Source organism: Notolepis coatsorum (assembly GCF_963971535.1).
Source record: "Notolepis coatsorum genome assembly, chromosome: 6".
NCBI lineage: Eukaryota > Metazoa > Chordata > Actinopteri > Aulopiformes > Paralepididae > Notolepis > Notolepis coatsorum.
In genome coordinates this window covers 95,472,096-95,498,964 of record NC_140170.1, presented here as the reverse complement: position 1 = coordinate 95,498,964, position 26,869 = coordinate 95,472,096, and the positions used below count along the sequence as shown (strand labels likewise).

Here is a 26,869-nt window from a genome sequence, read left to right as displayed (position 1 = left end):
ATAGATTGAAAATGTTATTAATTTTTATTATTTTATTAATTATTAATGTTCGCCTTGTTTCGAACTGGTTAAGCTTAGGCCCTCTTTCGAACTGGTTAAGGTTAGAGTTTGGAATCAGGGCTGGTGGTCTAAAATTTTCAATCAATCAATCAAAGCGGGGAACATAGAACCCGGGGAACATAGGACCCGGGGAACATAGACATGCTCCCACGTTAGCTACCGTTACAAAATGACCCAGTCAACTATTCACTTTTAGTTTAATACATGATGAGGCATTGTCTAACGGTATCTAGCCGGCTAGCTACTGATAGCTCCTGATATCAACAAATGCTCCAGCAATAGTCTAGTACTAGTGTATGATACCTCCGTTAGCTCACGTTAGCTCACTGTTCAAAACGAAATGTCCCATTCAACTAAATAGTTCACTGAGGCGTTGTCTTAACGTTATCTAGCCGGCTAGCAGTAGCTACAGATAGCTCCTGATATCAATGTCTTATAACATTGATTCGATGCGTATTCGAGCCCCGGCTTGCATCGCAGTCACGAAAGGGGCTAGCTGAGGGAGTAGGGTATATCTGCAGACATAGACGCCTGCGCAATAGAGCAGACGATGCACGTGCTCCAGGACTATTGAACTTGGGGGAGCAAGGATATGATCTTGCTCCACCACTTTTTGATCATATGAAAAATATGATATACCCCCCCCCCAATATATAAATCTAAGCATAACTACGTAATTTCAATCAAATTAATAATACGCAATGACACTTAATAACACGTTTTTAAGTTTCCAAAGATTGCGACCCCCCCCCCCTGCTCCCCCATATGGTTTGATCCAGTGCCTCTCCCACCCCCAGCAGAGCAGACGGCGCACGGCGCTGGCTGCAGGTAGGCTGAGTGTAAATAAAGGCCACAGAAGTGTGTCATTTGGTGGCAGGCAGGATTTTCCAGTAAGTTGTTTATGATTGTTAAGATTATTTATGTTAGACATGTCTTCTATTGAGTGGTAGAAGTTCTACCACGCAATACAATAAAAGTGTTTCACGTCCCGAAATGCCATCTGGTCATACCAAACAATAATAATAATAATAATAATAACAAAGTTTCCCTCTGGTTGGCGTTAGCTTTAGTGCTAGCCGCTAGGTAACGTTGTCATACATCTAGATATGTGGTGTCGTCAGCTGGATAACGTTGACTTCGTTTGCAAATTTTAACGTTCGAAGCAGGGCCGGATTAACGACGGCCGCGGCCCGTGGGCCTTTAGTGATGAGGGCCACCCAATTTTTTTTTTTTTTTTTTACTTTTTTTTTTAACTTTTTTTATAATAATAATAATGCAATAAGGGGACCCTGATGTAAACAAAACAAAAGTCTTTCTCTGGTCTGCATCCCCTTAACAATTGTGTGTATTGAGCCGTACTATATTGTACCCATTCTGCAATATGTTAATAACATTTTTAATCAATCAATAACAGATTGCAGAATGGGTACAGTACAGTACAGCTCAATACACACAATTGTTAAGGGGATGCAGACCAGAGAAAGACTTTCGTCTTGTTTACATCAGGGTTCCCCATTTTCAATTCATAATGAATTGTAAGTAAGGGTGCAATAGAAATGTTTCATAATGATGTTCAGTGTATTCATAAGTGTATTGCTCTCCTTAATGTAGAATGATATGGTGACTGTGCAGACTCAGGGAGGAGGCAGAGAAGGAGAGAAAGAGACCCAAGAGTTACAGGTAATGGAAATATCAGACAGCTTAAAGTGTAGGATAACATAACAAATTAAGACACAAAATAGGCTATATTTACAGCAGACCCTGTTATTGTTCCTTGTTGGTATTTTTTCTCTCTTTCTTATTAAAAACATGGCCTATTTGAAAGGAGATTGATTTAATAAAAATAAAAGAGCTTTATTGGTCAAGATTGAAGGCTCTATATTGCAGGAAATTGCATGTACAGGTTCATTAAATGAAAAAAAAATTTGCCGTGGAGGGGGTTGTGCCGGACCCCCTCCAAACCACCCCTTCCCTTTCAAAAAAAACAAAAAAAACAAAAACAAAAAAAATTATAATAATAATAAAAAAAAAAAAAAATTATGCACCCCCACTTTCAACTATAACTAGGCGGCCATGTCTGCAGAGCCGCAGATATACCCTGCTGAGGGCATGCTGAATGTGATTTGATCAAAGCAGAGTATACACACAGACAGTGCAGATAGCGAGCATTTTGACTTGTTGCGTGGTGGCGATGTCTCGCAGATAATACAACTACAAGCATAATTATATAATATATATATATATATTTTTTTTTATCCACTTTTTCTCCCATTTTCTATATTTTTTCTCCCATCCCAATTTCATATCATCCAATTCAACCCTCCCCTGTCACGAACGCTGTTTCTTGCCTCCCACAAGCCGGCTGCAATGTGGACTAAGTCATACATAGCACAAGTCCCCTCCGGTACTTGAGGTAACAGCAGTCGGATCTTTTCACCTGCGCAGCTCGATCTCTCAGTGGCGAGGAGTAACGCGTGGGAGGCTCACGCTGCCCCCGACACTTCCTGATTCTACTGCGCAGGCGCACCAACCGACCTGTAGGAGTCGCTGTCCACAACGCCCGATACCCACCCATCAGTTTCCCACCCCCTAATACGGCCAATGTGTATTAGTATGAACGACCAGCTAAACTGAAAGCAATGTGGACCGCTGGGCTCGAACAGGCGAGCCCAGCGTCTCTGCATTCGTGGCGAGCGCCTTGCCCACTATGCCACGTAGCTGCCCTATATATATTTTATTAAAAAAAATATATTTTTTTTTTTATTTTTTTTTAATCAAAAGCGATCGATAACGGCCGATATGGCTCAAGACGATCGGTGGCAAAAAACGTGATCGGGGCATCCCTAGCTATAACTTTTTAAATTGTATTGCTAAATTGACATTACTATTCCCATTCAACATCGATTATCCATCGTTCAGGATGTAGGAACGTTTTACTTTTTCATGCATAGATTCATATGAAAATACTGTCTAGAATATAAATATGTTTTTATCGTTTTCTGCAGTAATTCCTAGAACGTGAGATATAGGCAGAAACGCATATATAGATTATCAAATGCCGTTTGTTGCCGATCCACGCTATATAAAAAATGTCAACTGGGGCGGTCAGGTGGCGTAGCGCAGATTGCGTTCGTCACCAACGCTGGAGACGCTGGATTTGCGTGTTCGAATCCAGCTCCCGGCGTTGTCACCAGCTTGGCTGGCCGTTCACACTAATACAATTTGGCAGTATTGTTAGGGGGTGGGGAAGCTGGCGGGTGGGAATTTGGCGTTGTGGACAGCGATGCCTACAGGTCAGGTCTCGGCGCTTGCTAAGCGGGGCAGGACTTGGTGGAGATAGCGTGCCCTCCCACGCGTTACACTTCACCAATGAGAGTCCTCGCTGCCAAGTGAAAAAAGACGTCACTGGCTGTCGGCGCACGTCTCGGGGGAAGCGTGCGATCGACTCGGGACGCCCTTGTACCGACTCGTAGGAGAACATGCATACAGCGCCAGGTAGGGAAGGGGGGGGAATTGGCACAACGACTAATTGGGACGGGGAGAAAATCTGAGAAAAATCAGAAACAGAAAAAATATATAATAATTTAAACTGTACATGATCCTAAACGTTATGACTGATCATGCGCGGATGAACGGAGGGGGTCGTTTATAATTCCGTGATCGTCGTTAAATGCTTTATGTAGTATGGGTGATAGTGATCAGAGCGGTTTGCATGGATAATAATAAACAAACAGGCTGAAAGTAACGTCAGCCTCCTCTTACCGTTGGGCGATGAGACTGGAGAAAAAAGATCCCACTTATTTGATGGCGATCGCCTAAATCCATTTCCGGTTTGTATAATCATAATACAAATACAATATGCGAGTGGCCGGACGCATTTCGGAGACACACCGAGATCCAACCGTCCATTTCCGGTTTGGCAACTCGCAGATCATCCACCAGGGGGCAGTATTGAAGCGTTGCAGAGTTGTGCCGAGTCCCACTGCATCAGACCAGGCTCCATGAGGGAATTATGAATAACATGGCGAAAAATTTAAATATGATCTCAATAACGTCGTACGCCGTGGATTGGCAGAATTCGCATGAACTTGAAACCCGTCGTACGACGTTTATGGCGCAGGATGTGTTAACAGAGTGAGTTAAAAACACGTCGGAAAGTAACGTTTCATATAATAAGACACCCCTATTTTCACCAAAATGTATTTATGAATCCTTGCACAACACACCATCCCTGAGTCCTACTTCATTTAATGCACCCAGTACAAACCAACACAACTATGGCTGGAGATATACTGAATTATGAAGGTATAGTGTCATGGATCCCTGCAAATTGGCCATCCATGATTTAGTGCTGTCAATCAGGGGCGTTTTTAGGGTTAGAAAACATTGGGGGCTTCAGCCCGGGGGGTGGCGTATTTACAGAAATACGCAATTTTAGAGTAATTATAGACGAATACTGAATAACTAGATTAGAGGTTCTCAAAGTGAGGTCCAGGTCCATGAGAGGGATCTGGGCAGTCCCCATATAAAATTCAAAGTTAACAGGACCAAATCATCAGTTTCTTATTTATTTATTTAACCTTTAGCCAGATAAAACATTGATCTGGTCCAAGAGGCCCCAACAGGAGTACAAATATACATACATACACACATATACACCAATAACAAAATAAAAACAGTTAAGAATCATACACATAAGCAAATAAACAAACAAACATATGGACAGCCTATGTACAAAAGAAATAAACAGTTAATCTCTAGTTTTACAGTTTTCTTCGATTGCATAAACACTCAAATCAAAAGTATTACACAATTATCAAAACCTTACACTCAAGGAGCAAAACATAGGCCCAGATTTGCACCCCTATAAGCACAATGTCAGCCTCACACTTTTTGCAAAACAATACACCGTGACTTGCAAAACACTAAACACACTTGCATTACATTAGACACAGAATGTCAAATTACCACACATATGAGCCAATTGGTTAAACACAGCCATCAGATGCACAAACACACCATTGCTTAATTGTAGATACACCAATCGGGTTTAAGCACTATGAAAATGCAGCAGGTGAGTTCACCTGTCTTTAACCAAAATGGAAGGAGAGTGAAGTACTGTTCACAGAGAACGTGAAAATATACAATTCACCAAACACTACACAAGACAACCAATGATGCAGACTGATGAAAATATACATTTTCTCTCCATATACCCAAATCAGTCAACATGTCAACATGGAGAATCACAACAAAATTCTCTTGCCAGATCCAGCTAGGCAAAGAGATAATGTCTAGTATTTTCTGTACTCTATATTTAAGTTTTTGTTTTACTGTAATTTTAACCTGTACTGGATACAGTATTTTATGTTTGTCTGATATTTGCTGAGCTTACAGTGTTATGCACACTGTAGTAGCATGAAAACTGGGACATGTTTTGTTGCGATTCTCCATGTTGAAATGTTGACTGATTTGGTTATATGGAGAGACTATTTTTATTTTTATCAGTCTGCATCATTGATTTGGGTATATGGAGATAAATACATTATATTTTCATCAGTCTACAGCATTGGTCTTGTGTAGTGTTTGGTGAATTTATTGTATATTTGCACATTCTCTGTGTACTTCACTTACAGTATACTCTAATCACTGAGAAGTAGAATTGCTAAATGTGTTTTAGGTTAAGCACAGCAGTGTGTAACTGGTTCAAACAGAATTAAGTCATATGAAACGTGTGTTTCATATGGTAACAAAATGTAGTTTTTATAAATTAGTGTATAGTTTTGACAAGAGTGTTTAATTTAGCAAAGGATCTGAGGTGTTCTGATAATTGTGTGTGTGGTTGTGCTAATTGTGTGTAGTGTTTTGAAACACTGGGCCCCGTTTTCAAAATCGTGCTTAAGCAATTGGAAAAAAAACAGTATTGTGTGTTTCATTATATATATATATATACATATGTTTCAGTCTTCTCATAAAAAAAAAGATTCGATTTTGGGGTATTTTCCTGCCTTTGGTCCGCTTTGCATTCACATCTCAAATGAACCGCAGCAGGGTTCACTTGCAAGAGTGAATGAGCTTTCACACCACCCCAAACCAACCGGACTATCCAAGGATATAGGGTTCGATTAAAGCTTATTATAGTTGATCACAGTATCATGAGCATGTCTTTGTCAGTGGACACTGGACATGGGTATGGATGGCTCCAGGTGCTGCTGCCTTAACACATTCGGGGCCATTGGGATGCGTCTAATAAATCTCTAGAGGACCGGCAAATGTAAACAGACGTGGGGCTGTTTGTAGAGCTAAATCTATACTTTATAGCAGGGGTGGGCAATTATTTTTCCCAGGGGGCCGAATGAGCAACTGAAAATATGTTGGGGGGCCGGACCAAAATTCCAAACTCAATTATGCATAATATACATTTTATTTCTATATAAAAAGCAGTAAATGGCATTGTTTTGACCCCTGGTAAGAGTGTGTTATTATTTGGCAATTAACACTTTGAGTGCCACGCCGGGTTTTCTTTTACCCACTGAATGCCACCATCGGCGCCAATGTTAACGTTAATATCGCCTAATCTATGTTTTAAATTATGGCTATGTGTCTAATCTGCCCATCGCATTATCAAAGACTATTTTCCAGTCAGTGCTGTCGAGGCAGATTGGTTTTTTATCGCGTCATTTCCGTTTTAGAGCATTTAGAAAAGCAGCCGTTTTGAGATAGAAAAACAGCCCATTCTGGACCATTCTATGAAAATCGTCTTTTACTGGAATATTCCACAACGTTGATATTCGTCGGCCTTTTTATGAATCGTTTTCAAATAAACGCTAGATGATCAATATTATACGTGCACGCAAGCACATTCGGGCCGCGCACGGATAATCGCCGCATTGATTTCCTCTCGGACTTTTACAGTGAAACCGAAAGAGGACATTTCACAAAACAGCTTATAACTTCATCAAAATTTGTCTCATTATCCTAACATTGATAACATAGAGTCCTTATCTGACATCAGATGGTATCCAACTGGTATATTCCAATTCCTGATCACCATTCGAAAAAATCGATAAGTGTATAGATCCAACGCGATACAGTAGAACTCCATGATCAGCGGGGCTCAGATGCTCCAGAATGAACTGTGGTAACCCCGGCTGGATCAGTGAACTGGAAAATGTGGAGTACCGGATTTTTTTCCCCATCAATTTTCATTGAGTCCATTCCAAAATCCCTTATGTCATCTGGGAGACGATAGGGGGCGCTTTTTTCCACATATGCTCTCCGGCGGAGCTCGTGTATACTCGGGTAGGCTCGCGTGATGCAATATGATTTCAGATCGCTAAAAAAAAATAATAATAATAATTCCGAGAAATCTCGTGAGTGGCTTTCAACCACATAAAAATAAACCAGAGATATCTCGTGTGTGGCAGTTAAAGTGTTAAAAGGTGAGGTTAGCTTTCAAAAATATCATTTATTCAAATAGAATGTATTGCCAAAATGATAAACAAAATGTGAAACATTAATAACAAAAGGCATTTTGAGTTTCATATACTATTGAAACAAGGATTTTCTTAGCTTTCTAAAGACATCACATCATCTTATAGCAAAAATAAACAAGACTGTAGCCTTTTTTACTTTACATGCCTATATTAAACATTTAATGTTTTCAGAACTGTGCAAAAAAAAGAAAAAAAAATATCAAGTGTCCCATTTCACTGGTTATATTTCCACATTTTAGTGTTCTTCAGTTCTTTTTTTTTCATTCAGTGTGAGAAATCCAGTCTCTGTTGAGCTTTAACAAGTCCATCAAAGTCAGGTTGCATGTCTGAGGTGGAGATGTGAAGCACAGCTGCCAGATGTTCATCAGTGAGAGAGGATCTGTACCTGGACTTGGTAAACGTCATGACTGAGAATGTCTGTTCACATAATGTAGGTGGATCCAAAGAGAACCAACATCTTCTGAGCATGTCTCCTAAGCGTATATTGTGCGTGTGAACGTTGACATGAAAAGAAAAAAGTTAAATTTTTTTTTTTTTTTATCATGTAATCTTTCGCGCTACAGAAATAACTCAAACTGCATATGATCGGCACAATCCTCAAGGGGGGGGGGGGGGGGGGGCGGGGGACGTCGTTTCTGATTATTGATTACCAATAACCGCATTAGCCTCATTAATTGATCGGATGGATGGCTATCAAAACGAGGCCCGATCGGGATGTACTTTACGTGAAAAAGATCTTACCATGGGCCGGTGGGATCCCCCCGAGCATTTCCCCGTTATCGATCGCCATCTGGTAGATCGATATGTCCATTGGCTGATGATAAATCCCCTTATTGCATAGTGAAATCCGCAATCCAAAACGTAATCCAAGCTACATGTTGCACATCCAGAATCCAGCTAACTGAAAACTAGAATGCTCCGTTCAGCCACAGGGCACACTGCATTATCGCAATAGCGCCCCTAAGAGGATCTGGCCGGTATTGCACTCTCGAATTCAAAGAGTAGGGTACATCTGCAGTGCCGCTCGGCAACCTTGAATAGGTTATTAAAATGGAATAAAAGCAATAACAACTTGCCACGGATATATCCGTGCTTCTGTCCACAACGGGTGGAATCGAAACACGGAGATCTCCGTGGTCGGGCGCCATTGTGTTAAAGTGCACATCTTCAATACCTATCTGTACTATTTAAAAGCACAGTGCAGGACACACTCAAAGGTTATCGCACCTCAGAGATGGCAGTGGACATGTATGACAGGACAAAGGCCCTATGTAATGGCCTTGGGATTGAGGAACATACTACCAGCCAAAGAAGGAAGCAGAAAAGGATGGACGAGTATGTAGTTGAGTCATCTTGTGGCACAAGCTCAGACCTCAGCTCAGGAGATCAGCTGAGACAGAGACTGTTCTATCCAGTCCTCGACAGAATGCTGCAAGAGCTTGAGAGCAGGTTCTCATGAGTTGGAGAACAATTTATGAGAGGCATGCAGGCAGGGAGCGAAATTAACTTTTTGACTCACCGGCCAGTGGCGGGTAGATGGGAAGAATCTACCCGCCAAACAAATTTCTTACCTGCCATATTTTTTGAGTATAAAAAAAAATATATATATATTTTATATAATTTTTTTTTTAAATAAAATATATATTATATAATCATACTTGTAGTTGTATTATCTGCGAGACATCGCCACCACGCAATAAGTCAAAATGCTTGCTATCTGCAAACAGCTCCACTGTCTGTGTGTATACTTGAGTAGCCTCCAGCTCCAGCAAGGATTCTCCGGTGTTGCAGCTAGACCCTATACTAATACTCTACATTCAGCATGCAAGGATTCTCTGGCGCTGCAGCTGGACCCTATTGGTATAATGTTACGGTTCTTTGGTCAAATCACATTCATCAAGCCCTCAGCTAGAATACGCATTGAATCAATGTTATAAGACATTGATATCAGGAGCTATCTGTAGCTACTGCTAGCCCGCTAGATAACGTTAAGACAATTTAGTTTACTGGGACATATAGATCTAACGTGAGCTAGCTAACGTGAGCTAGCTAACGAGGGAACGGAGGTATTATGCACTTGAGTCGACTATTGCTGGAGCATTTGTTGATATCAGCAGCTATCAGTAGCTAGCCAGCTAGATACCGTTAGACAATGCCTCGTCATGTATTAAACTAAAAGTGAATAGTTGACTGGGTCATTGTTTAAACAGTAACGGTAGCTCATGGAGGTCCGCTCTAGACTAGAGCAGACTGCCTCTGTGTTGATACGAGCAGAAGCCAATAGTATCCCGCTGCAAGGGCTGGGCGGATATGACTCGTTGCCACGATTTTTTTCAAAATAAGAGTATCATACGAACCGAATGTTGCTAACTGCCGGAGCCATCGATATTATGACTGGAGCTGCGCTTGGGGCGGAAATGAGACCGGCACAGATTTTCAAAATAAGAGTATCGCTATGAACTACGTACACGCCACACGGCGGGCAGACCTCTCAGTGGCAAGCGCCAAAGGTAAAAACTGAGCGCCAATGGCGGGCGGCGGGCTTAAATTTCGCCCCCTGCATGCAGGCATGTCATCCAGCCTCAGACCAGTTTCTCTCAGTGGAATTGCTGCAACCCCTCGCCACACATTACAACAATCCAACTACTGCCAGGAGATCACAGTTGCAAAGTGTTTCCTGGCCAGGACAGGCAGAGATGCATTCCCTACTATCCAAAGTTTCTTTTCCATCCTGGATGATGATAATAATAATAATAATAATAATAATAATAATAATAATAATAATAATAATAATATTAATAATAATAATAATAATAATAATAATAATAATAATAATGCATTTTATTTATAAGGCGCCTTTCAGGACACTAAAAAGAAAAGTCCACAAATCGGATAGGATCAAATGAAAACTACTACTTACTAAAAATGGATGTTTAAAAGTACTAAAAACAAACAAAAAATACCAAACACTAACAAACATTCAGCACAGACAATGAGGATGCTGCCACAAAAAATAATAATAATAATAATTTAAACAATTATTATTATTATTATTATTTTTTAAGCTCCGGGGCTAGGAGAAAAACATCCGGGGCTAAAGCCCCGGAAGCCCAGGGCTAACAACGCCACTGCTGTCAATCGATACAAATATTTAAAGGGGACATGCATTGCTATTCCTTTCACTATTTGGGCAACTTTACACAATTCCTGTGAGTCTATGGAACACATCTGTAATAAATTTTTTCCCAAAAAACTCATTGTTTTCTATTTCTAATCAATTACTCTAAAGCAGCATTTTCCACTTCAAGATTTCAAGCTGTTTTTGGGCTGGGCTCCATCCATAAGCGCTTTGAGTGACAGTCACCCACAGTCTGCAATTGGCAGACAGAGAGAGAGATCGAAAGATTGAGGGGGATACTAATTCATTTTGCCACGGGGGGGGGGGGGGGGGGGGGCATAATCCCACGGGACAATGCATTGGTAACTTGTTTCAAATGACAATATATACCCCTGTGAATATTATTGCACAGATCGGAATATGGGCGTGCGCGACTGCGCGTGGGAGCTTGCGCAACGATATTTTGACAGTGATATGCGAGTGCTCCCGACTGTGGGGGAGAAGATCCATCCCCGCGCGCGCACACATTTACACACTCCTCATCTGGGCGAGGTCCCTCTCTCTCTCTCCCTCTCTATCTCTTCCTCCTTCTCTCTCTCTCCCTCTCCCTCGTTCTCTGCTGTCTGTCGGCACCCTCTGTTTGAGGAAGTAATTCCACTCGCTCTGTTGAGCGAATTGTTAATTGTGGGCGGTGACTACAACCAGTGCCTTATTCACGTCAGCAAAACAGTAAAATCAGAATGGCTTAGTTGAGTGAGGGAAGATCTTGTGAACCCGAGACTAGACTGATGAGTCAAAATGATAATTAGAGACACAGACCACATTGATGGAATCCCCCATTGCTAGGAAACAATGCTAAACACTGGAAAAGGCCATTTATAAGACACGGGACCTTTAATCTGATTAAACGCATGATTTTCCATAGTTAACTTGCGACTTCTTTTTATCATACCTTAAACGGATCTTTTTCAAGTTCCAAGTTTTAATACTCTTTATCAACATGAGTCAACAAATGCTTGCTTTATGCAGCCATTTAACACAAAAGGATGACCCTCATGCATTGCAAATGTGCATCAATTTCAAAACAGAGTGATGCACAAAATAACTTAAAAGAAAATAATAATTTAAAACAATGAATAAAGTGTGCATGAAATAATAGGGGAAAGAAAACGTTAGGAACTTGTTACATTCACCCACACAAGGGCTGAGGACTCACACCCCGCCCCCCCCCTCTCTCTCACACACACTCTCCCAGCTCTCTTTCCCTCTTGCCCCTTCCTCATCTCTCTCACCCCCCTCTCTATCACACACACACACAATAGTACAATGAGTCTAGTAAAAAATAACAATACATTATTTTTTTCTAAAAAGTTAATAGTGAGTTAAAAAAAAGAGTGACGTTAATATAATCGGGCGTTAACGCATTAATACTGCGTTAACTTTGACAGCCTACATATACTGTACATTATACTGTATATATTTTTTTTTAATATTTTTAAGTAATCAAAATAAATGTCCTTGCAGCAGTATTAAAGAATTAAAAAAAAATAGAAAATTTTGAATGAAATAGCAACATGACAATTGGATAGCCATGACCTATCATGATGAATGATGTCCTATCATATTGTAATTTGTACTGCAAAATTAAGAACATAATGATACTTTCTTTGTCCAAGGTTAACTTTAAATTGTGTAACAATAAACCACAGGTCAATAAACCAAACGTTTATACTACCCAGAGTGATCGGTCGGTGCACAGCCTTCACGACTGCTTGGGGCTGTGCGGTAGAGAGGCGGAGCCTAACTGTAACTGAGGGGTACAATTCCCTGACTGTATTGATAAGTATGGTATCATTAAACCACTACTGCTTTATGTACTTTAACTACTGGCCACACAGTACATGATATAGATATGATGAACACTTTCCCACCATGAAACCAAGTCCACACAAATGTATAAGTCGAATATTTAATATATAGCAAAGGGTATATACAACGTTCACTTAATGACATTTATGATTTGAATGCACTTGTAAGGCAAATTAGTATTCGTAGGCAAATCAACATTGAATGTCCAATCTCTGGTTACGCAGGAAGCAAGTATACAACCTGGTTCTTTAGGGAACTATAGCGATGGTACTTAATGATTATAGCTGGATATACTAAAGGGGGGTCCTGCTGGTTGTAAGTCAGTAGGGGGGGGGGTTAGGAGAGCCGCCGGCGATATCCCATCTGGCCAACGATTTCTTGGGAGAATTCAGAGTGCTGAACACGGTGCCCACAGAACCTTGGTCCACAGATGAATACAGTTGGGCCCTCTTGTAGACGGTAGCTGCTGGTCGACAACGAAGAGACGTGAGGCGACCTCACTCGGGGTAGAGCGCCGTCTCACCTGGACTCCTCTCGGGGGGTAGTTCCAACACTCACCAGTGTTGGCTGTTATCCATGGCATAAATCAAAGCACCCAAAGCAAGTAGATAATCCAAGCCGTGTAGGGCTCGCCGTCGTCCGGGTAAGGTAATCCAATGTGCAGGTCCACTCGTCCTAGCCCAGAACTCCTCGGATGAAAGCACCACACGTGGTCTGCCCAGCCTGGTTAAGACTCTAGATAACGCGAGGAAACGATGGGGGTACTACTCACTGTATAACTCTAACCGAACGATGCACCATACATAATAGACTATTATTAACTTAATAGAAATACGTCCCACTCGACGGTATAGTGCCAAACTATGACAATTCAACTATTAATCCACACGATGTCTCAATGCCATTCTGAGGCCAAGTTGACCATACTGCACCACACGTGTATCGTGGGTGAGGCTAACGTCTTGCCACTAGGTTGGAGGGTAAAGAACTAAGGGCTAAGGGACTAAAAGAAAGTTCTACTTTACTTGCGCCATATATATATGCGCTGTGAACAAATAGTACCATTCGTATTTCGCCAGACGTATTCCTACGCGGAACCGGGCTAGTAACGACATGTTCGTCGGCACGATTGAACTTGAACCAAGGGGCTTGGCTGCTGGCGCCAAGTTCTTGTCCAATGGGAGAATGAAACTATTATGGGCTGTTAGTAGACTAAAGGGATATTCAGTGTATATGTACAAGGAATATACAAGGGATATCAAACGATATACAAATACTATTAAATATATATCCATAAATAAATATATATATTCGGTTTAATCTGATCCTTCACAACACTAACAGTGACGCGGTGGTAACGAGCACTGGAATAAAGCGAGTACCTCTCGGAGGTGACGGCCACGCCCTCCAGGAAGTCGTGGCGTCCCGTCTCGTTGAGGCGCTCCTGGAGGATGAGGATGCCTTCCTTGACGTCGCGCAGCTGCTGACTGTAGCGCTGGATCTTGTGCTCGATGTCGGCCAGCTTGCGCGCCGTGTCCGTCTCCAGTTCCTCCAGCATGCTCTTCTGACGCTCCCGCAGGAACCTGTGCAGGCGCTCGAACGCATCCCCGATGGTCGCACGCAGGCTCTTAGCAGAGGACTGGAGAAAAAGAGAGAATAAATATATTAACCCTTTCACTACCACAATATCTGTAGTGTGGTAATGAAATGTTAACCTTCTGTAGTGTGGTAGTGAAAGGATTAACCTTCTGTATTGTCGCAGTGAAAGGGCTAAAGAGAGGAAAAAGCTCTCTTAAAGTTTCTATTAGGGCTGTCAAAATGAATGCTTTAATTTAAGATTAATTTAAATTATTTAAAGCATTAAAAGAAATGTATCTAGATTAATCTATGGAGTGAAAAATCCTCAATCTTAGCGCCGCGGATTTAAGAAAGGTCTAGCTGAGTCAATGTTGATGGTTTTGTTGAACATTTGTATTTCACAGGAGAGAAACTGTATTCAAAGAAAGCTATTAAAATAGTCTTTGAATCTAAATATACTTTATTTGTGTTGATTTTACATTAATTCCATGATTTTACTCAAGTAAATATCTGTTACAAGCTTCGGTCTTAAGTAGAAAAATGCTATTTTTAATCTAGATTAATTACAGAAAATTGTGAGATGAATTAGTAAAAAAGAATTTAATCTATTGACAGCACTAGTTTCTATACATGCTACAATCTGATGGTGGACACAGTAGCTGGCTTTTGTTAAATGTTCAGTCACTATACCCTATAGTTTGACTCTTAATTGGAATGAGAGCCAGAATCCCCAGGGGCACACAGAGTGCTTTAATTCCGTAAACATTATGTAAACATTTATTCATTGATTCAAGTTCTACGTGAATCGATTTTAAGTGAGCACTTTTTTTGGGAGAGAGAGAGAGGACACAGAAGCTGCTCAACAGGCAGAACGGGTACATTCGGCTAGGGACATCCAGTGTGCGCGGAGGCGGGTGATTAGAAGAGTGGCAAACCGGCAGAGAAACTGATGCTATTACAAAGAGGGCGCAGATAGCGGGGAGGAGAGCGTAGGAGCTAAAGCTGAGGGAGTGAGGGGGAAAGTTGTGGACATTTATTTGCAGTTGAAGGAGAAAACAGGAAGCCAGGGATTAAATGAGCGTTAGGAACCGCATCATCGTGACGGAACAAAAGGATCAGATGTCTGGCAATAACCACAAGGAGTGCGATCACAACCACACTAAAAAGGACACATTTGCCAGGCCTCATTCACAAATATTTGTTAAACCTTTAAGATAATATATTCCTTTATCGATCCCCTTGGGGAAATTTGGGCTTCATAGCAGCATGCGGGAGGGGGGAGGGGAGGTAGAGGTATGGGCATGGTAATTAGGGATGTCCCGATCCGATCACGTGCTTTTCAGAGGATCGGGATCGGGAAAGGAAATTAAATAAAAATCGGCAGTCAATAAAAGTTTTTTTTTTTTTTTTTTTTTTTCAACAAACATGACCATGTTCACGTCTTAAACTCATACGGAGGCCTTAGTCTTGGTTTTAAATTACATATAATATATCATTAATGTATTTATTGTCACACAGAGCAGAATAATTGTCCACAACAAACACATTCCCTTTAATTTACACCGTTGCAACAAACACTTTCCCTTTAATTTAGACCGGTGTTCTGGCTACACGCTCACATCACAACAACAGTACAACACGTCGCTCCCGAAACACTGTTATCCACTCACTTGAGCAGCTAGAGGTTTGGAAGTTGGAACTAAGCATTTTAAAATAGAAAGTGAAGCCAGTCCAACAGCAATTGCAATGTTTGCAAGGACGACATTCCGTGTGGAGGAAAAACTCAGCAGGCTGGAGCCTGGAGGCGGACTTTTCAGACTAACTTTTCACCTGGATAACGTCAATTATTTGCTGTGACTAAAAGCAGCTAGAGGTTTGGAAGTTGGAACTAAGCATTTTAAAATAGAAAGTCAAGCCAGTCCAGCAATTGCAATGTTTGCAAGGACGACATTCCGTGTGGAGGAACAACTCATGAAGCAGCAGACTGGAGCCTGGAGGCGGACTTTTCAGACTAACTTTTCACCTGGATAACGTCATTTATTTGCTGTGACTAAGGATTATCGTCGGCGTTTCAGACCGTAAGTCGAACACTGAATGTATACTAATGTGCAAACATATATTGAAACTTTTAATATTTCTCATGAAGCACATTTCTCAGGGTGAATGTAATAACAAGAGCCGCCGCGCTCGCGCCCCTCCAGGGACTATAGCCAACAGAGGGACTTGTCTTGCTCCACCAGTTTCTGACAAAAATGCGTCAAAATTGATTACTAATGTGAAAGATCGGATCGGGAACGATCGGAATCGGTAGATATTTAAAATCACATGATCGGAATCGGATCGGGAGCAAAAAAAGGCGATCGGGACATCCCTAAAATAGTAGAATAAATAAGCAGTGTAAACAAAGGTGCAGATGTATTATCAGTTATATTATACGTTACAATAAATATGGGCAATAAAACACTTCTGAATCTGAATATACTATGTGTAAGTAACATAAACAGTTAGCCCCTTTCGTGACTGTGATGCACGCCAACAAGGTTTGGCTGAGTGAATCCACAGTCCCTTGCTCCTCAACACTGGTCAACACAGCTTTATTTCCGGCACATCAGGCAGCTAAAGCCGTTTTGAGCAGTGTTGACCAGTTTATAAAAATTATTTAAAAAGTGTATTAACAATGCCGAGCTTTCAAACCATTGCGATTATCTGTCCAAGACCCTTGTGCAACTGTGAGTACCTTTGAAATTCCTCTGTGATACTTAACAATCGGTTCGGATAAGACCAGTTCTTCATGGTAAATCTAGGTTGGTTTCCTATTGAGGAGCAAGGGACTGTGGATTCACTCGGCCAAACCTTGTTGGCGTGCATCACAGTCATGAAAGGGGCTACATAAACAGTATACACAGACGCAGTATACACAAGGTACCCTAAACTGGCATGATACAGTATATGTCATACGTTATACGTTGTAGTCCGTGCAGGTTAGGTGGTAAGAGTCAGACACATTTAGTGATCAGACATTCCTAGTAGTTCTCCAGTTCTCCGGCTGCTGGCTGCTTCCCATTTGATTCCCTTAGTAGTCATTCATAATCAGCATTGAATCACATTAATACATGCATTACAAAAGGGGAAAGATCATATACAGTATAAACCAAAGAACATTGGTATCCTGATAAGGAGTCATTCTTCTTGGAGGAAGGGTTCCAATCAAAAGGACACTGTCCTTTCAGAAGGAGCCAGAAGAGCCACTTATAGGAAAACTCCAACATTTTGGGAAATTAGCTTATTTGCCATCTACCCTGGAGTTAGACAAGAAGATACATACCTTTTTTCTTCTCTGTGCATGCAGTAGGAGTAGGAAGACATGCACCGTTAGCCTAGCTTAGCGTCAGTCACTGGAAGTAGGTTCCTCCATTAGCCTAGTTCCCAACGTCTTCCTACTCCTACTGCATGCACAGAGAAGAAAAAGGTATGCATCTTCTTGTCTAACTCCAGGGTTCCCAAAATGTTGGAGTGTTAAGATACATACCTTTTTCTTCTCTGTGCATGCAGTAGGAGTAGGAAGATGCGCACCGTTAGCCTAGCTTAGCGTCAGTCACTGGAAGTAGGTTCCTCCATTAGCCTAGTTCCCACTGCATGCACCCTACTGCATGCACAGAGAAGAAAAAGGGTATGCATCTTCTTGTCTAACTCCAGGGTAGATGGCAAATAAGCTAATTTCCCAAAATGTTGGAGTTTTCCTTTGAGCCACTTATTTTCTTGTGGGGAGAACATTGAACATCTCTTTGTACCAAAGCGTGGCAGTAGGTGGGTCGTCTTTAATCCAATTAATAAAGAATCCTTTTTTGAGGGTAGGCCAAAGATAGACTCCCGGATCTTTCTTTATTTTGACCTGAAATATATCACTTAGTTCACAGGCAATGCAACTCCAGAACCTGGAAATCAACTTGCACTCCTAAAAATAATGAAAATAAGTTCAGAGATCTGTATGGCATCTAGTACACCGATACACTGATATCTTGCCATCCATTCTGTTTAGTAGCACAGGTGTGATGTGCAGTTTGCCTTTTTTTTATACTGCATTTCCCTTAATCTATTGCAGGTAGAGACACTCTTTACAGAGTCTATGGCCTCCTACCAGTCATCCTCAATCTACTCATTGTTTACATCCTCCTCCCACTTACAGAAGGAGTTGGTTACCTCTGATGTGTCGAGGGAGTACAGCAAAAAATAGAAGGATGAAATAAAGTGTGATACACCTTTTCGGTCAGAAATTAAATTCACCACCTCACTGTAGAGAGAGATAACTCGCAAGGGTACAGGTAGTGAATGAATAAAGTGTCCTGCTTGCAGAAATCCAAAGAAATGCTCCTTTGGACAATTAAATTAAAGTAGATTAAAGAGGCGACAGTGGCTTGGGAGGTAGAGAAGTTGTCTGGAAATCCGGAGATTCCCGGTTCGATTCCCGCTCCTCCCGGGCGGCATGTCAATGTGTCCTTGAGTAAGACACTTAACCCCTAATTGCTCCCGATGAGCAGGTTGGCACCTTGCATGGTTGCCTCCGCCGTCTGTGTGTGAATGTGTAAGTGAATGGGTAAAATGTGAGGAACAAATTGTAGAGCGCTTTAGATAAAAGCGCTATATAAATGCAGCCATTTACCATTTAAATTGTTCCTGTAACTATTGGATTACATTAAGACACCCTCTTTGAATGGATCTAATAAGCTGGTCATTTTCGGCAATTGATCGCATATTTTCTTCAAGGAAGCAGGATTCGGCTGATCTGATCTGCCCGCTTGGAACATTTCAATCTGAATTTTCTATTGACAGTTGGGGAAAATGGAACGCCATATGTCTTTTTCCTCTTCGCATTCATGCTGATCGGCTTGGGAGCGATCGTCATCTGGGATTGGTTTTGTTTAAAAATAATTCGGAAGGACGTAAATCCTCTGGCGATGGCGTTGGCCAGGATTGAAGCCTCCCACATTGAACTGATTAAGAGACTCGCTGCGTATCAGGCGGATGAACAAAACAAATTCCGTGCTGAGGATTGTGGAGCTCCAAGGCCAGGCCGAATGGAGATAGGAATGGCAAGCGGCCCCCACCCCCCCTTCCACGTCTATGTCCGGCACCTGTCCCACGTGGGACGGTAGCTAATTAGTATGCGTGCTAGAGGGGGGGAGCCAAGAAGACTGTCTCGTCACCAAGTCCCACCCCCAAGCTGACAGCAAATGTTGTCAGAGCCTAGCCCCGCCCCTTCCTGCTGCTGCAACTGTGGTTTCAGGACTCTTCATTAACTCTTTTCCTCCCTCCCTCCCGTCGAGGCGCAGATGCTGATGCAGATGCTGGCTGCAGCAGACTATACATACGCTGTCTCAGACATACTGTAGTCGACATGCGTCAACAAATGTACATGCCTGTTTGAATTTATGTACCATTATTACTGTAAAAATGTAATTGAATTGAAATTGAAAACCTTTATTTATCCCAGAGGGGATAAATTATTGTGAAATGATGATTGTTTAACACATTCCTGGCCAACCACGTATATATACGTTATTAGGAGCAAGCGGTTGACGGCCAAAAACTGGTTTCTTCTTTTATTCGATTTGAATACCCTATTCAATGTCAGGGAGCTGTATTTTGCCTGGAAAAGGCATATTGGGACTCCGAAGGTGCAGTACCGGCCAGATCTTGCTAGTGGCACTGTATCGAGAATGCAGTAACCCCTGTTCCAGAACGGGTGCCACACTGAAAACGCTCCGGGCGGACTTTTCTACTAACGTGACCCTATGGCTTCACCCGATCGCATTGAATAGCCCTCGGGACTCCCGACTCACCACGCTGTGGTGGGTTATATCATGGGCCAAATGGACATATGATCTACCAGATGGCAATCAAATAATTGGAATATTCTTTTTGGAATCCGACCGGCCACAGGTAAGGACAATTTAACGTCAATTTCAGTTTGATGTGCAAGGATTTCATAGCCATCCCCCTGATCAGCGTATGCTGTGGTAATAACTAATGCCGTTATTGGCAATCAATTCATCAGAAACGACCCACCCTCTTTCATGCATTTATGATGAAACATAATACCCATCATTCATATTCATTTGATTTTTTTAACTGTAGCGTGTGTAGGGACAAAATGCCAATGGATTTGGTATAATACACGTCACAGCTTATAAATAGCCTAACAGGAATTAGCCCCGACCATTCCGAAATAACACTCATATTCACCACGGTATAAAACGGGAACGTATTGATGGAATTTTTTTTTATTTTTTGCATCTTGAACGGAAGGTTGATACTGTCAAATGACCATGATATTGTATCCATAGCTATAATATAAAATATAGATTTAGCTCTACAAACAACGTGATGCACAGTGAAAGTTTGTAATGGAAAGCTGGCATTCCAGCCACATTCCAATGGCCGTGAATGTGTTAATGAGACTATAAGCTGTATGTGTATGTCACTTGAATTTCCCTGTGAGGGATTAATAAAAGATATCCTTACATAAAGTGAGCATGACATTTATAAAAGAGTATATTGGGCATGGCGAGGCCTCCTTTATTCACTAGCAACTGCAAGGATTTCATTTTTGTCTGGGTCTCTTTTCCATGCCAAATCGATTTAGAAAATGCCCTCTCCAAATCTCAAAACTTCTTTATGAGCCGATCACAAACGTCATTGAACTCAGTCTTGCCCCCCGACGTGGGTGTAAGAGATCCTGTCTGATGGATATTTCCCTCGTAGTTCAACTTGCCTTTCTCATGTTCTGCCACAAGGATTCAAGTACCACACAACTTGTGGAATTTAACTGGCCTGGATGGAGTGTTCCGTGGGCTCTGTAAATCTTCCGTGGGCTCTGTAAGCCTCTTTAAGTGGGGAGCCACAGGTTATCGGCCCTCTGTACCTTCCTTGAGTCCCAGAATCCGTAGGTTATCCAGTCCGGTTGTCAGTCCTCGGCTCGCTCATTCAAAATGTTCACAGCTCGGTCAAGCTCATCCATTCTGTGTTCCATTGATGAGACGTTATCCTCAATCACAGATCGAGTCACTGGACGGACTGCAAGGTTTTCCTCGGCTAGGTTATCCTTTTGAGCAAGTTCTTTCCCATGGGTGCGCTCTTATTAAATATTTTGTGTTCCCTTCAGTTCCAGACATGTTTAGATGTTTTTGGCCACAGAAGAAAGCTTAATAACTGCCGTGGACAATATTGAAAATAGTGAATATTACTAACGTCACGGTGACCAATTGCAGCCACTCTTATTGTCTGGGACCAAATACGGCCACGCCCCACTCCCAGCAAAAAGTGGGAATCTCTAGAATGGGTTTGGGGCGGCGCTGTATACGGAAGTAGCTCTCAAGGTGACGATTAGACAACACTTTTTTGTTGTCAGTAGATGGCAGCATTGGTTTAAAATTAAAGGCTGAAAATGTTGAGAACTACAACACTGCATTTCCCAAGAGCGTTAGCACAGGTCGCAGGTCACTGGGATGTGTCTATATTCTCCGACGTGATCTGAACAGCGGTAAACTAATACTGCGACCTCGGTATAGCGACCGAGAATGGCCAACTAATTATCTTAACAAAAGTGCGCTGGTAGCGTTACATATGTTGTCTAAAGGGGGACATATGGTACAATTTAAGATTCTAATGATAATCGGCATATAAAGGACAACAGAGCATCGTTAACACTTTAATCGCCATGGGTTAAATTCATAATTTACCATCCCTCGCCAGCTCTATTTGTCTATGGAGAAGTTCCCCTTCTTTGCAGGGCTATAACTTTTTAAATTCTATTGCTAAATTGCCATTATTATGGCCCATTCAATGTCCTATATGTATTGTTCAGGGTGTAGCAACGTTAAACTTTTTCATTCACATATTCATACTAAAATATGGTCTAAAGCAGTGATTCCCAACCTGGGGTCCGCGGACCCCCTGGGGGTCCGCCAGGGGGCGCAGGGGGTCCGCCAGACCACAGATGATTTGAGTTTTTTTTTTTTTTATAGTTTTTTTCTTTCAGAGAAATATTTAATTAGCATATTTTTATCATCAGAAGCATGAATAGTCTCTCTACTACAATACAAAATAAAGATAAATAAATAAACATCTAGACATGATTTTTGAACGTTAACAGTAGGCTACCGGGTAGCCGCTAAAACGCGAATCAGTTGACTGTATCACTTTCCGTAGCTAGCCTAGCACGCTAGTTAACTTTCTCGGCTCGTCAGTCAGCCGCCAGAGGCGAAAATGTGTGACAAACGAAAAGGAGATGACAGCAGCTCATCTGCAAAAAAAGTTAGGACCTACAGCAATCGCGAAAATTACATCACCATGGGCTTCACTGAGGGACCAGACAAACGACCTGAGTGTGTGATTTGTGAAGAAAAGTTGGCAAACTCGAGCCTGAAGCCCAGCAAGCTGAAGAGACATCAGGCGTCTAAGCACCCAGAAACCGTTGGGAAGGATCCGGACTTTTTTCGGAGGAAAGAACAGTCTCTCAAGGCGAACAAGCCCGTTGATGTTAGAGTAGCGTGGAGCAGGGGTGGCAGTGATTTACAGAAGGCTACCGAAGCCTCCTTTGAGTGCTCGCTTTTAATTGTAAAAGCAAAGAAACCGCACAATATTGGCGAGCAGCTCATCAAACCAGCCTGCATCAAAATGGTTTAGAAACTGTGCAGCCCACAGGTGGCGGATAAACTAAAATCAGTACCACTCTCGAACAATGTAGTGAAAGACCGAATTGATAAGATGTCAAGTGATTGCGAGCAGCAGCTGTCAGAAAAGCTTAGAAAGGGTCCATTTGCCATACAACTTGATGAAACTACAACTGTCGCAGACGAGGCTGTGCTCATCGTTTATGTGCAGTATATCGAAAATGAGGATCTGAAGCAGGACATGTCAGTCAACCTTACTACCACCACTCGAGGTGAGGATATTTTTACTGCAGTGGATTCTTACTTCATTCAACATAAATGCAAACCGTTCACCATTAGGGCCTGATTTGAGAGGATGAATACAGGATTTGAATATTGGCCAACATTTTGAAATACATATGGTGCAAGATGAGATTTGTTGATTGAAGGCACAAGTCAAAGAAGCATAGTGGGTCTAATTATGATGCATATGCCTGTGTATAAGCAGTTTGTTATTAAAATGACAAAAAAAAGTATTTTATGGTATTTTATTAGGAGGGGGGTCCAGGAATTTCATCAGAGATGTTTGGGGGTCCCTGGGGGAAAAAAGGTTGGGAACCCCTGGTCTAAAGTATAAGTATGTTTTTATCGTTTTCTGCAGCTTTCTCCAGAACTTGATTTATAGCTCCAAATGTTTTTAATCGACCGTGAATTAAAGTGTCAATGCTGTTTGTCATTTTAACAGCAGATACTTTCTTAAATGCCATTGTCCCGACAGAGCGGTGTTGACGGGGAGCTCTGATGTGTTCGCTTGCTGGTATTAGCATTAGCTGAAGAGCTAACCGAAAAGCTAGTTTTAGCTTACCGTTACCTTGGCTAAAATTGGAGCTATTCATAATCCAGCAATAATGGCTGCAGACCTGCAAGCAAAGTACAGCAAGTTGGCAAAGGAGTATTCCAAGGTAAATCACTTTTTCACCAGTAACGTTACATTCTTTCCATCTAGCTCACGTTAACGTGGCTATCCTAAGTATCATCACTGACCGACCTCTCCCACACATGCACGCAATTAATGACATGTTGAGGACAGCCATACCGGTGACAATGTTTAGCTTTTAGAGTCTGAGGCGGAGTCTCAAAAGAGAATGTTGAATATTTATCTAGAGCCTCTGCTACTAGCTAACCTAACCGGAGCTTTCTGTATAGCAAGTGTAACAACGTATAACGTCCGTGCGGAACCAATGTCCCAACAACCTTTCCGTGGGTGAACTCATTGAGCATAGTTGTCAATTAATGATACTAATATTAATCTATACAATCACCTGTTGTTGAATAAATACCATTACTTTCTAGTTATTACTAAAAAACAGTATATATAAAACAGTAGCGGAAAAAAAAATTATATAATTTATATAATATAATTATTTAAAAAAAAAAATTAATGTATGCACTGGTATCGGATCAGTATCGGCCGATATCCAAAGCTTAGGTATTGGAATCGGATGGGTAATGAAAAAATGGTATCGGAACATAAATATTACTTTTGGGGGAGGCAAAAGTTCTCACGCTGAAAGTATCATGTGACCCCCGACCAACGTCATGTGACCCCCAACCAACGTCATGTGACCCCCGACCAACGTCATGTGATCCCCGACCAACAGTCATTCAAGATCCAATCTATCCACTGGACTGAGAGGATATGGGAGTTAATACGGAGCGTTTGATAAATGAGACCCATTCTCTCCCCATGTCTGCACTTCTAAATTCTACTCCCTCTTTGCACCGACACCCCACCCCCCATCACATGAGGGGCTGTGTGTGTGCTAAGGAGCGCTCTGATCTGAGGTTTCATTACTCCTGCCTACAATCAATCAATCTCCATCACACAGCAGGCCCAGCCTGCGTCTCCTCTTCCCTCAGAAACCAAGGGCAGATCGCCTCTCTCTCTTCCTCTCTGTGCATCAGGAGGGAGCCTATTAAGTTAATTTATCCTGGATAACCCTTCCCATCCCCTCTATGAGGCCACTGAACTTAGAAGCAGGCCAGGCCAGTGTTTCTAGTTGCAGCAGCGCAATAGTTAGATAACCTAGGTGGGGAGCAACCAGGAGATCACTGCAACTCACACAAGTTGGAGAACTATCTCTCTCTCTCTCTCTCTTGCTCTCACACACACACAAAGGGAGCCGCATGTGATTGGTGGAGGCGGGACCCTTACAAAAAACTGTTGTTGCTAATCATTGACACATGCTAGCCTGTAATAATCCCCCCCAGAAAAATCTACTTTGCATTTGATATATTGCAAATATATGCCATCACACACACTGGCATTTAAAGGGTTAGAATTATAAAATGAATATGTGGTGTTATGATCAGGGCTGAAGTTGAATAAAGGTTTGTATGTTTTTCAATCTGATATTACAAAAAACAGAAAATCCATCAAAATCAGTGTTGTTGCTAATCATACATATGCTAGCCTGTTTTTTAACAATAATTTGTGATGCCACAAACACTGGCATTTAAAGGGTACAAATAAAACAATTCCTGCACCAGAATGCAGGAAATGAAGTCTTTGTAACAAAAAAATTCCTGGAGGGGGACCCCCTGCTTAAAAAGTGGCCTGAATGATTTCCCCAGCCCGTCCCTGGTTAAAAGCCTCCAATGCTTATTAGTGTGTGTGCGTTTTAAACGTTTGCATGTTTCAAGCATACATTTCCATTTATATATTAAAAAAAATTAAAATATTTTTTACCTCCTATAATAGTGGGGGTCACGGCTCTCTGACAGTTATTTGGGGGTCGCGGCCTGAAAAGTTTGGGAACCCCTGATATAGAGGAGGGGTGATGAGGAGGATGAAGAGGAGGGCTGGTGATATAGAGGGGTGATGAAGAGGAGGGGGGCTGGTGATACAGAGGAAGATGAAGAGGAGGAGGAACAGGGGGAGAGCTGCAGCATCTGGCCTGCCTCCCTGGCCCAGCAGGCTATGATAACTACTGAGTAGTTATTTATAGCCCAGAGACAAAGAGAGAGAGAGACAGAGAGAGAGAGAGAGAGAGAGAGAGAGAGAGAGAGAGAGAGAGAGAGAGAGAGAGAGAGAGAGAGAGAGAGAGAGACAAAAAGTGAGACAGACAGAGAGAGAGAGACGGAGAGAGAGACAGAGAGAGGCGCAGAGAGACAGAGTGATAGAGACAGAGAGAGAGATGCAGAGAGAGAGAGGTGCAGAGAGACAGAGTGATAGACAGAGAGAGAGAGATGCAGAGAGACAGAGACAGAGAGACAGAGACAGACGCAGAGAGACAGAGACAAAAAGTGAGACAGACAGAGAGAGAGAGAGAGAGAGAGAGAGAGACAAAAAGTGAGACAGACAGAGAGAGAGAGACGGAGAGAGACGGAGAGAGGCGCAGAGAGACAGAGTGGTAGAGACACAGAGAGAGAGATGCAGAGAGACAGAGAGAGGTGCAGAGATTGATTGATTGAAAACTTTATTAACAGATTGCAGAATGGGTACAATACAGTACAGCTCAATACACACAATTGTTAAGGGGATGCAGACCAGAGAAAGACTTTCGTCTTGTTTACATCAGGGTCCCCCATTTTCAATTCATCAGGACATATATGACATACATGACATACAGATAGTCAGTACTGCTACATCTATACATTTATGACATACCAGATTTGCAAATACAGTACTGTTTGTGATACAGAAGGAGTCAAGAAAAGGGAGTATATACATTTGACGTAGAAACTGTACATTGGAGGAGGTTGGGTGGGGGCCCGGGGGGTTGGGTACATTGGGATATTGACAACCATACTGGGTAATTTACATTGGAGGTGGTTGGGGGGGGGGGGCACACTGTATAAACAAGTAAAACTGTACATTGAGGGGGGGGGGGGGAGACACTGTACAAACAAACAAAATTGTACATTGGACTATTGACAAAACCATACTAGGTAAATTACTGTACATTGGAGGGGGTTGGGTTAGGATATTTACAGGGGCCAGTGTTGACAGAGTGATAGACAGAGAGAGAGAGATGCAGAGAGACAGAGAGAGAGAGACAGAGATACACAGAGAGAGACAGAGAGATGCGCAGAGA

General features: G+C 42.0%; 1 protein-coding gene across 1 annotated transcript in view; it reads right to left on the bottom strand.

Moving 5' to 3' along the window:
* trim62.1 (tripartite motif containing 62, tandem duplicate 1) overlaps positions 1–26,869 on the bottom strand; it is a 150,731-nt gene that overhangs the window by 12,208 nt on the left and 111,654 nt on the right. Inside the window, exon 4 of the mRNA XM_084316803.1 lies at positions 13,926–14,182. Within this exon, the coding sequence (XP_084172929.1) occupies positions 13,926–14,182 (257 nt within the window). The remainder of the gene's footprint in view (positions 1–13,925; positions 14,183–26,869) is intronic.